A 14,249-nucleotide genomic window follows, 5' to 3' on the forward strand; every position below is an offset into this window, starting at 1 on the left:
AGCCGAGTGTGAAGCGACTGGGATGAGAATCAGCACCTCCAAGTCCGAGTCCATGGTTCTCTTCCGGAAAAGGGTAGAGTGCCATCTCCGGGTTGGGGAGAAGATTTTGCCCCAAGTGAAGGAAGAGTGGATCATGAGATCGACAGGCGGTGCGGCGTCCGCAGTGATGCAGACCCTGCATCGATCCGATGTGGTGAAAAAGGAGCTGAGCCTGAAAGCAAAGCACTCATTTTACCGGTTTATCTACATTCCCTATCCTCACCTATGGACATGAGCTTTGGGTTTTGACCGAAAGGACAACATCACAGGTACAAGCTGCCGAAATGAATTTCCTCCTTTGGGTGGCGTAGCTCTCCCTTAGAGATAGGGTGAGAAGCTCTGTCATTCGGGAGGAGCTAAAAGTAAAGCCACTGCTGCTGCACATCGGGCTTCTCTGCTTAGGCTGCGTCCCTCGCGACCCGACCTCGGATAAGCGGAATATGATGGATGGATGGATAAAGTAATAAATAACATGGTTGTCTAATAACTATCAAAACATTTCACAACAGGGGTCAGGAATCTTTACTAAGAAAAGAGCCATTTGTTCCCCCTCTTAAACTAATGAAAAATAGTCAGGAGCCACAAAACTTAAAAAATCTTAAACTTTTTAAAGGTTTACTGTTCTTTTAAATTTTAAAAGAAACATACCTTATTATCGAGGCAAAAATGAAACTCTTTATTTTATAGTTAGCTTACACACACACACTCACACACACACATGCAAGATGCTGACATAGCTCTCACACACATCATGTCAATGCTGTTTTCAATGATCTGCTCCTTGTAGATCTGGTCAGTCCAGAAGGTTTGGCTGTGGATGTAAAGAGAAGGCTGATGTTCTGGGTGGATTCTAACCCCGACCTGATCGAAAGGTCCAACCTGGACGGCAGCGATAGGAGGACGCTTTTTGACACCCAACTTGTCAACCCCCGGGCCATCATCGTGGTCTCGTCCACTGGGTAAAGTCCATTCTGCTGCGTTCGCCTCCTGGTGGAATATCTAAGAATATACAATGATGCCTTGGTTTTCATACGCCCTGGTTTTAGTATGATTCAGTGTTAGGCGAACATTTTCACCAAACGTGTACATACACTATTTCGTTTTAAGGAGAATTTACCGGTATACTAAGTGTGTACACCCAGTCGAGCCAAACAATCAAGGATAATATGGCGTTTACCGGCTGTCCTATGTAGTTTTTTGGAGTCCAGTCATGAATTGTCTTGTGCTGCTTGCAGTTCCCCACTTTAAACAAACCTGACATGCTCAGATTGCCTGGAATATAAGTTCCTGCATCAAGACTGCACCTAAGTGCTTAAAGTTGCGCAGTGTTGAGTTTTTTTTGTTGTAAAGCTGACTCACACATACGTGTGGTTGTATTACTTTATGTAAACAAATCTTAAAGATAAGAAGGCCCAATACCATAAAAACATTTACAAACCATTAGAAGAATCTTAAAATTGATCCTGAAACACACGGGGAGCCAATTCAGAGATTTTAAAACTGGTGTAATGTGAGCCAGAATTTTGGAGTAATTGCAAAGGTGCAATAACCTTTTTAGGAAGACCAGAAATCAGGGAGTTACAATAATCTATACGACTTGTAATAAAAGCATGCTTTAGCGTCTCCATGTTGCCCTGAGAGAGAATTGGGCGGACTCTGGCTATATTCTTAAGATGATAAAAAAAAACAATTTTTGTTATATTGCAAGAAGGAAGGTATGTGGCTCTTCCCTTTCCTCTTCTCTCTCCGCTCATCGTCGTCATCACCAACAACAGTCTACAAAAGTAGAAGCGATGTGAAATCTTCATTTATACATTTCATCCCTCAATTATTTATGTATTTCGTAGTTTTCTGAATGTAAAACTAGAATTACTCTATTTAAATGTGTTTTCTGTTCATATTTTTTAACATTTAAAATTATTGCTTATGGAAACCACTTCGGTTTTCACACAATTCAGTTTTCAACAGATCCATTGGAACAGATTACCGTATTTTCCGGACCATAGGGCGCACCAAATTATAAGGCACACTGCCGATGAATGGTCTATTTTTGATCTTTTTTCATATATAAAACGCACTGGATTATAGGGCCCATCAAAGGAGTCATATTATTATGGACTACACGGACTACAAAGACGGATGCGCACAATTTTTCAGGACTTATGCAGATCCCAAATACAGATCAGCAAGTACCAGAAGGTGAGAAACGTTCCTTTTGCATAATATTGCGAAACAAAACACCAGATATGTCTTACCTTACCTCACACCATAATAATACTCGTATGTTGAAGCACATCAAGTGGTATGGCTTCATAGCTTACCAAAGTTGAACTAAACATTTTGATAGTTTTTTAAGCGCCATGTGTAATGTTCTATATTTTCAATGGAACATACAGTCACGATCAAAAGTTTAAATACACTTGTAAAGAACCTAATGTCATGGCTGTCTTGAGTTTCCAATACTTTCTACAACTCTTATTTTTTTGTGATAGAGAGATTGGAGCACACATACTTGTTGGTCACAAAAAACATTCATGAAGTTTGGTTCTTTTATGAATGTATTATGGGTCTACTAAAAATGTGACCAAATCTGCTGGGTCAAAAGTATACTATTTTTGTTTCATCTGACATCACATGGACAAAGATAAGACCTTCTGGAGGAAAGTTCTGTGGTCAGATGAAACACAAATTTAGCTGTTTGGCCACAATACCCAGCAATATGTTTGAAGGAGAAAAGGTGAGTCCTATAATTCCAGGAACACCAATTCCTACCGTCAAGCATGGTGGTGGAGGTATTATGCTCTGGGCCTGGTTTGCTGCCAATGGAACTGGTTCTCTAAATGAGACAATTTAAAAAGAGGATTACCTCAAAATTCTTCAGGACAACCTAAAATCATCAGCCCAGAGGTTGGGTCTTAGGCGCAGTTGGGTGTTCCAACAGGACAATGACCCCAAACACACGTCAAAAGTGGTAAAGGAATGGCTAAATCAGGCTAGAATTAAGGTTTTAGAATGGCCTCCCCAAAGTCCTGAAATAAATATGTAGACAATGTTGAAGAAACGAGTCCATGTCAGAAAACCAACAAATTTAGCTGAACTGCACCAATTTTGTCAAGAGGAGTGGTCAAAAATTCAACCAGAAGCTTGCCAGAAGCTTGTGGATGGCTACCAAAAGCGCCTTATTGCAGTGAAACTTGCCAAGGGACATGTAACCAAATATTAACATTGCTGTATGTATACTTTTGACCCAGCAGATTTGGTCACATTGTCAGTAGACCCATAATAAATTCATAAAAGAACCAAACTTCATGAATGTTTTTTGTGACCAACAAGTATGTGCTCCAATCACTCTGTCACAAAAAATAAGAGTTGTAGAAAGTATTGGAAACTCAAGACAGCCATGACATTATGTTCTTTACAAGTGTAGATAAACTTTTGATCGCGACTGTATAAAATGTTGGTGTTGTTTACTTGAGTCATATTGCAATCATATTGCAGTCTACACGTATCCCTTATGTTTGACTGCCATCTGCTGGTCACACTTATCATTACACCATGTACCAAATAAATTTGCTTCGAAGTTGGTAAGCAAAACCAGAATTATTCTGTACATTAGGCGCACAGGGTTATAAGATGCACTGTCGAGTAAAAAAAACAAACTATGATTTTAAGTGCACCTTATAGTCCGGAAAATACGGTAATACCGACAACCAAGGTACCGTTTTTACTATCATTGATAATGAATATATTAGATTTGTACAATATGCTGAGGGCCAGACGTGTTCTCACATACAATCACTGTGCATTTAGCAACATGTGTTGGCTATCTGTAAGACATTCTCGTGCTCGCTCCGTGACAGCTGCCAAGGCTCGTGAACACACACGGACACACACTCGCACATTCATACACACATACAAAGTGAGAACACAAGGCCATCATCAGTCAGCGCTAAAGAATAACATCTGTTTTACATCATTGCAACTAATCACATATCACCAGCAACTATGTGTGTGGTTTAGAAATACAACCACAGTGCGTTGTGTGCTAAATCCGTCATTAAACACAACAGCTGTGAGCCAAAACTTAAAACTTTATGTATATTTTTGAGGCGAGGCCAACTGTATGCACATACGTGTGTGTGTGTTACCCCAAGGTAATTATGGCTTCACATGGCTACACTTATGTTTGTTTTTGTAGCATGCGCCTGTCATGCCTCCACACACTGAAAAGAAATGAGGCAAACAGGTATGTGCATGAGCACCTTGTTTTTCAAATTGATTAACTACTATAAAGTGTGTGTATTTCTACCCTTCATGAGACATCAACAAGGAAAAGTACCTTCCATATGAGGACCGGTGAACTTGTTAAGACATAAATCATGGTCGCATTACGGAAAATCATTGCATGTAATAGAGAATGTCTCATTTGCACCACTGGTGGTGAAATCTATCAAAATTAGGGTGGTCCCAAAAAGGAGGGATGTTTCAAATTGTGTGTCGGTTTTAAAAGTGCCCCCCCCTCTGGTCAACATATGAAATAACAATTGTGTGTAAAAATTTGAAGTGCTCCCCCTCTGGCCATCATATGAAATAACAAGTGTGTGTAAGAAATTTAATTTCGCCCCCTTTTGCCAAAAATGTATTAAAACTAATTTAATATGTATATAGAGACATACTGTAATAACTTGAAGTAAATAATGAAAATTAAAAACCAGTTACAAACAAAACATTTAAAAAATTAACTAAAAGCTCACCTTTTTTATATTTACATAGCATGTGTATATTAATAATGTTGTAAATACAAATCGTAATATATCTAGAAAGGGTGGTCCTAAAGAGGTAGGCATTTTTCGAAGGTTTCAAGAAGGTAACAAAAACAAGAATGTGTGTGTGTGTGTGTAACATGATAGCACATGTGTGTATTAAATGTCCATCGCCGACAAACTTGACACATGTTTGCTGTCTATTATGATAAAAAGCAGCCCCCAAACACTCACACAGTACCTGCTTTGATTAGCTGATTAGTTTGGTTGTTGTTGTTTACTTAAATTGCAGGTGCAACATATAATGTGTGTATCCTGATGGTGACGCATCCACACAAATGCTACCTTTCAAACAACAAGCAAAGTTCACGCTTCAAACTGCATATTTGTCTCGAAATGGTGTAGATGGTTTAAAGCAGATTTATGATCAATACTATTTGCCATGACTTGGTGCAGTTCAGCTAAATTTGTTGGTTTTCTGACATGGACTTGTTTCTTCAGCATTGTCCACACGTTTAAGTCAGGACTTTGGGAAGGCCATTCTAAAACCTTAATTCTATCTTGATTTAGCCATTATTTGACCACTTTTGACGTGTGTTTGGGGTCATTGTCCTGTTGGAACACCCAACTGCGCCCAAGACCGAACCTCCGGGCTGATGATTTTAGGTTGTCCTGAAGAATTTGGAGGTAATCCTCCTTTTTCATTGTCCCATTTAAAGCACCAGTTCTATTAGCAGCAAAACAGGCCCAGAGCATAATACTACCACCACCATGCTTGACGGTAGGAATGGTGTTCCAGGGATTAAAGGCCTCACCTTTTGTCCTCCAAACATATTGCTGGGTGTTGTGGCCAAACAGCTCAATTTTTGTTTCATCTGAGATCACATGGACAAAGATAAGATCTTCTGGGGGAAAGTTCTGTGGTGATGAAACAAAAATGGAGCTGTTTGGCCACAATACCCAGCAATATGTTTGGAGGAGAAAAGGTGAGGCCTTTAATCCCAGGAACACCATTCCCACCGTCAAGCATGGTGGTGGTAGTATTAGGCTCTGGGCCTGTATTGCTGCCATAGCGAAGACAGCAGCAACATAGATGACAAGAAACATCACTAAAGCACATGCGCGTTACAACAAGAGGGGCGGGGTCTATGTGCTCTGAGCAGGGAGAGGGCGGGATAGAACTCTTGCAGCATATTCGAAAGTTAGCATCCTGTAGGCCAGACCTACGTAAATTAAGGCCCGTTAAGCTTTTCAATCTGGCCCGCCAGACATTCCCAAATATTTTTTTTAGATCTTTAAGATGGAAAGTGTAGCTGCCATTATGATGTGCAGTGATGTTTTTAAATTAGCGTAAGTCTTGAACTATACAAAGTATTTCAATGGTTGGAATCTGTGCTTTTGCATGATATACTAGTTACTATGGTATTCTAATTAGTTACTATGGTAATCTAAGTCACAGCAGCTCAGACCAGGTACCAACCAGTGTGGGTGGGGAGCGTTTCCACAGAGTGTTTCCAGAGCAGCCAGCCTGAAATGCAGGTGTCAGGGACAGATGCGGAAGGAGATTTTTACAACAAAGTTCTAAAGCTTAGTGATATATCATATTGTAGGTGGGTTTTTCGTGTTCATATTTGGCTGTTTGTCGCATTTTGTAAAATATGTCGATCAAAAGGGGGTGTGATGTTCATATGTTGTCAATATTCAGTGTTTTATCGTTCATAGTTAATATTGTAAATCCCACATTCTTTATTTTCATGTACATTTTGGGTGTCTCATTCAATAAAAAAAATTAAAATGTAATTCCGTTTTTAAGGCGGTCTGTCATATAGACATTATTGTGAGGTTTTATATTAGTGTTCTTAAAAATCAGATACAACCGGCCCGCAGACATTTTTTTCTCAAAATAGTACCCCCCAAGTCAATATAATTGCCCAGGCCTGCAGTAGGCAGCCACGAGCCACCTCTCCGTGACATACAGCACCTTTGAAAAGACACAGAAACAATTCAAATTAATTTACAAATTTAAGAGTTGAATCCAATATTTGGTTAAAAAGGAGAACACATGTGTTTGCATGCCTTTTACGTGTATTATTGATTTTAAAATAATTTTTTTAGAATTCTATAAAACATATTTCTGTGTCCAAACTTTTAGGAAACAAAAACTAAGATACTTTTTTTAGAAACCATCCATTGCTCATGTTTGTACAACTCATTAAGTCATGACTGTGTCATTTTATTCAAGTGTTGAGTGTCTTATATAAGCTCTGAACATTATAAATATAATTCGGTTTTATTATTATTATTAGCATGTGTGTGCACGTGCATTCTTGTTGTGTTCCAAAGGTCATGTGACCACCAGCATCCTGTGCTTCACTGCAGTTCTCTATACTGGACCGACTGGAACCGAGAGGCTCCCAAGATCGAGAGCTCGTCAGTGGACGGCCAGAACCGCCGGGTGGTCGTGACCGACGGGATCGGTCTGCCCAACGCCTTGACCTTCGACTCGTCTTCAAGACAAATCTGCTGGGCCGACGCAGGTGAACGAAAGATTGATTGGCGGGACACTGAAGTGAGACTTAACGTTTGATGGTGTTGTCAGGGACCAAGCAGCTGGAGTGTATATTCCCTGACGGCTCAGGGCGAAGAGTGATCCACCCCAGCGTCAATTACCCTTTCAGTATGGTTTACCACCACAACCACTTCTACTACACCGACTGGAGAAGGTTGGTCTCGTCTTCTTCCTGCTGCTTTCCAAATGCTTGCTACGCAAACTTCATGCTCAACGTGCCCTCGCAGGGACGGCGTGATCGCTCTCAGCAAAGACGGTGGAAAACTCACAGATGAATACTTGCCAGATCAGCGGTCTCACCTCTATGGGATCGCCATAGCAACGTCCCACTGTCTATAAGGTGAGCTCATGTCAGTTCTAAAAGTACTATAAAGTCAATTATAAATTAAATGCATTTCTATTTCATTAAGGTAAATAAGTATTTGATTCAATTCAATCAGTGAAGTTGGCACGTTGTGTAAATGGTAAATAAAAAGAATACAATGATTTGCTAATCCTTTTCAACCTACCGTATATTTAATTGAATACACTGCAAAGACAAGATACTTAACGTTCGAACTGGAAAACATAATTTTTTGCAAATATTAGCTCATTTAGAATTTGATGCCTGCAACATGTTTCAAAAAAGCTGGCACAAGTGGCACAAAAGACTGAGAAAGTTGAGGACTGCTCATCAAACACTTATTTGGAACATCCCACAGGTGAACAGGCTCATTGGGAACAGGTGGGTTCCATGATTGGGTATAAAAGCAGCTTCCATGAAATGCTCAGTCATTCACAAACAAGGATGGGGCGAGGGTCACCACTTTGTGAACAAATTGTCCAACAGTTTAAGAACAACATTTCTCAACGAGCTATTGCAAGGAATTTAGGGATTTCACTACGGTCTGTAATATCATCAAAATGTTCAGAGAATCTTGAGAAATCACTGCACGTAAGCAGCAAGGCTGAAACCCAACATTGAATGCCCGTGTACTTCGATCCCTCAGGCAGTACTGCATCAAAAACCGACATCAGTGTGTTAAGGATATCACCACATGGGCTCAGGAACACTTCAGAAAACCACTGTCAGTAACTTCAGTTCGTTGCTACATATATAAGTGCAAGTTAAAACTACTATGCAAAGCGAACACCATTTATCAACAACACCCAGAAACGCCGCCGGCTTTGCTCGTCTTCTTCCTGCTGCTTTCCAAATGTTTGTTACACAAAATTCATGCTCAACATGAACACATCTAAGATGGACTGATACAAAGTGTAAAAGTGTTCTGTGGTCTGACGAGTCCACATTTCAAATTGTTTTTGGAAACTGTGGACTTTGTGTCCTCCGGACCAAAGAATGGGAAATAATTCCACCTGAAAAGTTTCAAAAATTGGTCTCAGTTCCCAAAAGTTCTAACCCCGACCTGAGGAAAGGCCATGTAACACAGTGGTATAAATGCCCGTGTCAACTTTTTTGCAATGTGTTGCTGCCAATAAATTCTAAGTTAATGATTATTTGCAAAATAAATGTAGTTTCTAAGTTGGAACATGAAATATTTTGTCTTTGCAGTCTATTCAATTGAATATAAGTTGAAAAGGATTTGCAAATCATTATATTCTGTTTTTATTTACGAATTACACAACGTGCCAACTTCACTGGTTTTGTACAAAAGGTGACTTAGTACTTGGTATTAGCAAACAGCCCCGTAACCCCAAAAGGGACAAGCAGTAAAAAAAAATGGATGGATGGATGAGCAAACCGAGATCAGGGGCCGTACTTATCAAGCTTCTTAGAGTGCCATTTTACACTTAAAGGCCTACTGAAATGAATTTTTTTTATTTAAACGGGGATAGCAGATCTATTCTATGTGTCATACTTGATCATTTCGCGATATTGCCATATTTTTGCTGAAAGGATTTAGTATAGAACAACGACGATAAAGATCGCAACTTTTGGTATCTGATAAAAAAAGGCTTGTTCCTACCGGAAGTAGCGTGACGTAGTCAATTGAACATATACGCAAAGTTCCCTATTGTTTACAATGATGGCCGCATGAAGTGAGAGAGATTCGGACCGAGAAAGCGACAATTTCCCCATTAATTTGAGCGAGGATGAAATATTTTTAAATGAGGAAAGTGCAAGTGAAGGACTAGTGGGGAGTGGAAGATGCTGTGAGAGCCGGGGGTGACCTGATATTCAGCTGGAAATGAATACAACAGTAAATAAACACAAGACATATATATACTCTAGTAGCCACAACACAACCAGGCTTATATTTAATATGCCACAAATTAATCCCGCATAAAAACACCTAGGTGTTTGTTATGCTAGCTCCTAGCTACTAGCTCGAGCTAGTTATAGCTCGAGCGGGTAATATGGACGGGATCCTGTATATATAACCCGCCAATACAATTCAAACACCTGCACAACACACACACTCACTCAGCCCAAACAACCGTTCACCTAACCCAAGGTTCATAAAGCTTATATATTTAATCAAAGTTACGTACATGACACGCACGTACGGGCAAGCAATCAAATGTTTGGAAGCGCGCGGGTGGGAGCTGATATTCAGCTGGGAATGACTACAACAATAAATATACACAAGACATATATATACTCTATTAGCCACAACACAACCAGGCTTATATTTAATATGCCACAAATTAATCCTAATGCTAGCTCCTAGCTACTAGCTCGAGCTAGTTATAGCAAGCGATCAAATGTTTGGAAGCGCAGCTGTGTACTCACGTTATCGCAACTGTGTATCCAAATCAAAGTCCTCCTGGTAAGAGTCTCTTTTGTCCGAGTTCTTCCATCTTGACTGCATCTTTCGGGAATGTAAACAAAGAAGCGCCGGCTGTGTACGTGTTGTTGCTGACTTCCCTCGCAAAATAGACACTTCGCACAGACAACTTTCTTCTTTGCTTGCTCAGCTTCTTTCTCCATAATGCAATGAACATAATTGCGCATATTCTATCCATCTCAAAGTCCTCCTGGTTGTGTTGCTGTAGTCCGCCGCTAATACACAGATCCCACCTACAACTTTCTTCTTTGCAGTCTTCATTGTTCATTAAACAAATTGCAACAGATTCACCAACACAGATGTCCAGAATACTGTGGAATAATGAGATGAAAACAGAGCTATTTCGTATTGACTTCAATGGTGTCCGAATACTTCCGTTTCAATGATTGACGTCACGCGCATACGTCAACCCTCAGAGGCGTTTCGAACCGGAAGTTTAGCTGGAAATTTAAAATGTCACTTTATAAGTTAACCCGGCCGTATTGGCATGTGTTGCAATGTTAAGATTTCATCATTGATATATAAACTATCAGACTGCGTGGTCGGTAGTAGTGGCTTTCAGTAGGCCTTTAAGTCCTGAGAATTTGCGAAATTTAGTCCTACTCTCAAACTTAAGAATAAAAGCTTTTTATCAACGTTCTTAAGTCTAAGAATCACTCCTACTCTCCACGATATTTAAGAGACCTTCAGAGGTGTCTTAAGTGGTTAGGAGTTGCCAGCAGGGGATGGCACTGAGGCGAGAGAGACGTGCGCGAACGTTCAGGGAACGGAACAATGTTTTGGTTTTTTTGATGACGAGCAGCTGATCAAACGGTATCGTATAGACAGAGCGGATATTATTTTTGTCACAGATTTAATACTTTTCGATTCCTTGTTGATTTCTGCATGTGTCTGCAGTGGGCTAGTATATATAGAGCCACCCACACCAGTTTCAAATTAGTTGCCTAATTAATGAATTGGAAAGAAAATGTTATGACAGTAGCGTGTGTGTGTGGCCGTGAGGTGAGTGACGTCAGTGAGTGTGTGGGCGATAGAAGAGAGGGAGCGGTAGCGTGAGTGCCGGCGGGGACTAGTTTGTTTTGTATTATTTTGTAGTTTATTGTCAAAATATACACTCCCATTGTCCACTTAAATATTTCCAAGATATTTCTTTATTCTTAGACAACGGATTCCTTTCCGTGATTGGTCATTTCTATGGACACAGAAATGACGTCACCTAAAATTCCGTTTACGGCACATAGTAATGTCGTAATTCAGCTCTGAGTGTGACACGTAAGATTCAGTCCTACACTTCGCTGAAAGTGTGAATAAGACGCTTGATAACTAACTTTTAAGTGCAGCTTTCAGCGAATAATTTATTTACCCTTAAGTCAACTCTTAGCAGACTTCTTAGGAGTAATTCTAAGAAGCTTGATAAGTACGGCCCCAGATGTTTTTTGTAGTTGTAGAATTTGTAGAACTGTAACACTTGAATTAATTCAATTACAAAACAGCTTTGATTTAAATTGTGTTGCTTCGATTAGTTGTTCAATGAGTATAACTAAACTATATAACTATATATTTATATATACAGGTATATATATATATATAACTATAACTTTTTAAAACTGGTCCTCATTAAGTACCCAAAACTTGCGTGGACATAGTTTCCATATGGCCGCTGCAATAAAGCGCACATGAGTGCGGTGTGTATACCTGTGTGGCGACTAATAGTGGACTTTGAAATGTTAATTTTTTATATTTTATTAATGCTAAATTAATGTGCAATTTCGATGTTGCTGTGCATTCATGAGAAACAAAGAGTAATGGTTATGGCAAGCAAAATTATAAGAACATATTTAAACTATTTTTCCTAAAATACGCATTGCGGTTGTGCGTTTTATCCCATTAGTCAAATAATCAAACAAACAAATCAATATACTCCATTACTAAATAACCGATAGCTGCAGCCCTAAGTAGTTGTAGTAGTGTACTTGTAGTTTCTTGTACAAAACCCAAAACCAGTGAAGTTGGCATGATGTGTAATTCGTAAATAAAAACAGAATACAATGATTTGCAAATCCTTTTAAACTTATATTCAATTGAATAGACTGCAAAGACAAGATATTTAATGTTGGAACTGAGAAACCACTGAGCATTTCATGGAAGCTGCTTTTATACCCAATACTGTTCCCAATTAGCCTGTTCACCTGTGGAGTGTTCCAAATAAGTGTTTGATGAGCATTCCTCAATTTTGTCTTTTTTGCCATTTGGTGCCAGCTTTTTTGAAACATGTAAACAAAGTTTTCCAGTTAAAATGTTAAGTATCTTGTATTTGCAGTCTATTCAATTGAATATAGATTGAAAAAGATTCATTGTATTCTGTTTTTATTTACCATTTACACAAAGTGCCAACTTCACTGGTTTTGGGGTTTGTAGTTGGTCAGCAGGGTTGCAAAAAATGTCAGGAGGGATTTTGGTCCGAGAAATATTACAAAACAATGTTTGCAACCTCCATGTTTGACAGTAGTGAAGATGTTGTTGTATTCATTATCAACATTTATCTGCAACCAAACCTCCATTTTTTTTGTCAGGTGACATCACAATCCATTATCTTTGGCGTGTCATGTGAATCAGTCAGGTGTTGGTTTTCAAACGTGTAGTCCAGGGGTCACCAACGCGGTGCCCGCGGGCACCAGGTAGCCCGTAAGGACCAGATGAGTAGCCCGCCGGCCTGTTCTAAAAATAGCTCAAATAGCAGCACTTACCAGTGAGCTGCCTCTATTTTTTAAATTGTATTTATTTACTAGCAAGCTGGTCTCGCTTTGCCCGACATTTTTAATTCTAAGAGAGACAAAACTCAAATAGAATTTGAAAATCCAAGAAAATATTTTAAAGACTTGGTCTTCACTTGTTTAAATAAATTCATTAATTTTTTTTACTTTGCTTCTTATAACTTTCAGAAAGACAATTTTAGAGAAAAAAGACAACCTTAAAAATGATTTAGGATTTTTAAACACATATACCTTTTTACCTTTTAAATTCCTTCCTCTTCTTTCCTGACAATTTAAATCAATGTTCAAGTACATTTATTTTTTTTATTGTAAAGAATAATAAATACATTTTAATTTAATTCTTCATTTTAGCTTCTGTTTTTTCGACGAAGAATATTTGTGAAATATTTCTTCAAACTTATTATGATTAAAATTCAAAAAAATTATTCTGGCAAATCTAGAAAATCCGTAGAATCAAATTTAAATCTTATTTCAAAGTCTTTTGAATTTCTTTTAAAATTTTTGTTCTGGAAAATCTAGAAGAAATAATGATTTGTCTTTGTTAGAAATATAGCTTGGTCCAATCTGTTATATATTCTAACAAAGTTTAGATTGGATTTTAACCTATTTAAAACACGTCATCAAAATTCTAAAATTAATCTTAATGAGGAAAAATTACTAATGATGTTCCATAAATTATTTTTTGTAAGTTTTTCTCTTCTTTTTTTTGGTTGAATTTAGAATTTTAAAGAGTCGAAATTGAAGATAAAATATGTTTCAAAATGTAATTGTCATTTTTTTCGTGTTTTCTCCTCTTTTAAACCGTTCAATTAAGTGTAAATATCATTAATTATTAATAATAACATAGCGTTAAAGGTAAATTGAGCAAATTGGCTATTTCTGGCAATTTATTTAAGTGTGTATCAAACTGGTAGCCCTTCGCATTAATCAGTACCCAAGAAGTAGCCCTTGGGTTCAAAAAGGTTGGTGACCCCTGGTGTAGTCCATTATTCTTGTGCAGGTCTACGACCAAAGACATTTGATGTGTTTTCTCCTCCTTTGCCGGTAAGAAAACGTCACTGGCGAGTGACTTGCAATAATGAAATGTGTGTTTGATGTGCCGATGCTCTTGTCGTCACCTAAAACATGTGAAGAACAAAGTGCGACACTAAACACAGGATGATCCCCCAAAGTAGCACCTTGGTGGAGTTCATTGTCAAAGCGACGCAAGCTGTAATAAGAAGCGCGTGGTTCAAAAGACTCACGTGTGTGGAGTATTTGCTAGCACGCTGACAGATGTTACTCATCACACCCACACTTTAGCTTGGTGACATAT

The 14,249-nt window shown here is 38.7% G+C and overlaps 1 protein-coding gene across 2 annotated transcripts in view; it reads left to right on the plus strand.

Annotated features, from left to right (window-relative positions):
• nid2a (nidogen 2a (osteonidogen)) overlaps nucleotides 1–14,249 on the plus strand; it is a 158,424-nt gene that overhangs the window by 143,004 nt on the left and 1,171 nt on the right. For both annotated transcript variants that reach the window (XM_062054011.1, XM_062054010.1), the window contains exons 57-60: nucleotides 827–998; nucleotides 7,182–7,339; nucleotides 7,402–7,525; nucleotides 7,599–7,711. In XM_062054011.1, the coding sequence (XP_061909995.1) occupies nucleotides 827–998; nucleotides 7,182–7,339; nucleotides 7,402–7,525; nucleotides 7,599–7,710 (566 nt within the window). In that variant the 3' untranslated portion in view covers nucleotide 7,711. The remainder of the gene's footprint in view (nucleotides 1–826; nucleotides 999–7,181; nucleotides 7,340–7,401; nucleotides 7,526–7,598; nucleotides 7,712–14,249) is intronic.

The sequence above is a fragment of the Entelurus aequoreus genome, linkage group LG07 (genome assembly GCF_033978785.1).
Source record: "Entelurus aequoreus isolate RoL-2023_Sb linkage group LG07, RoL_Eaeq_v1.1, whole genome shotgun sequence".
NCBI lineage: Eukaryota > Metazoa > Chordata > Actinopteri > Syngnathiformes > Syngnathidae > Entelurus > Entelurus aequoreus.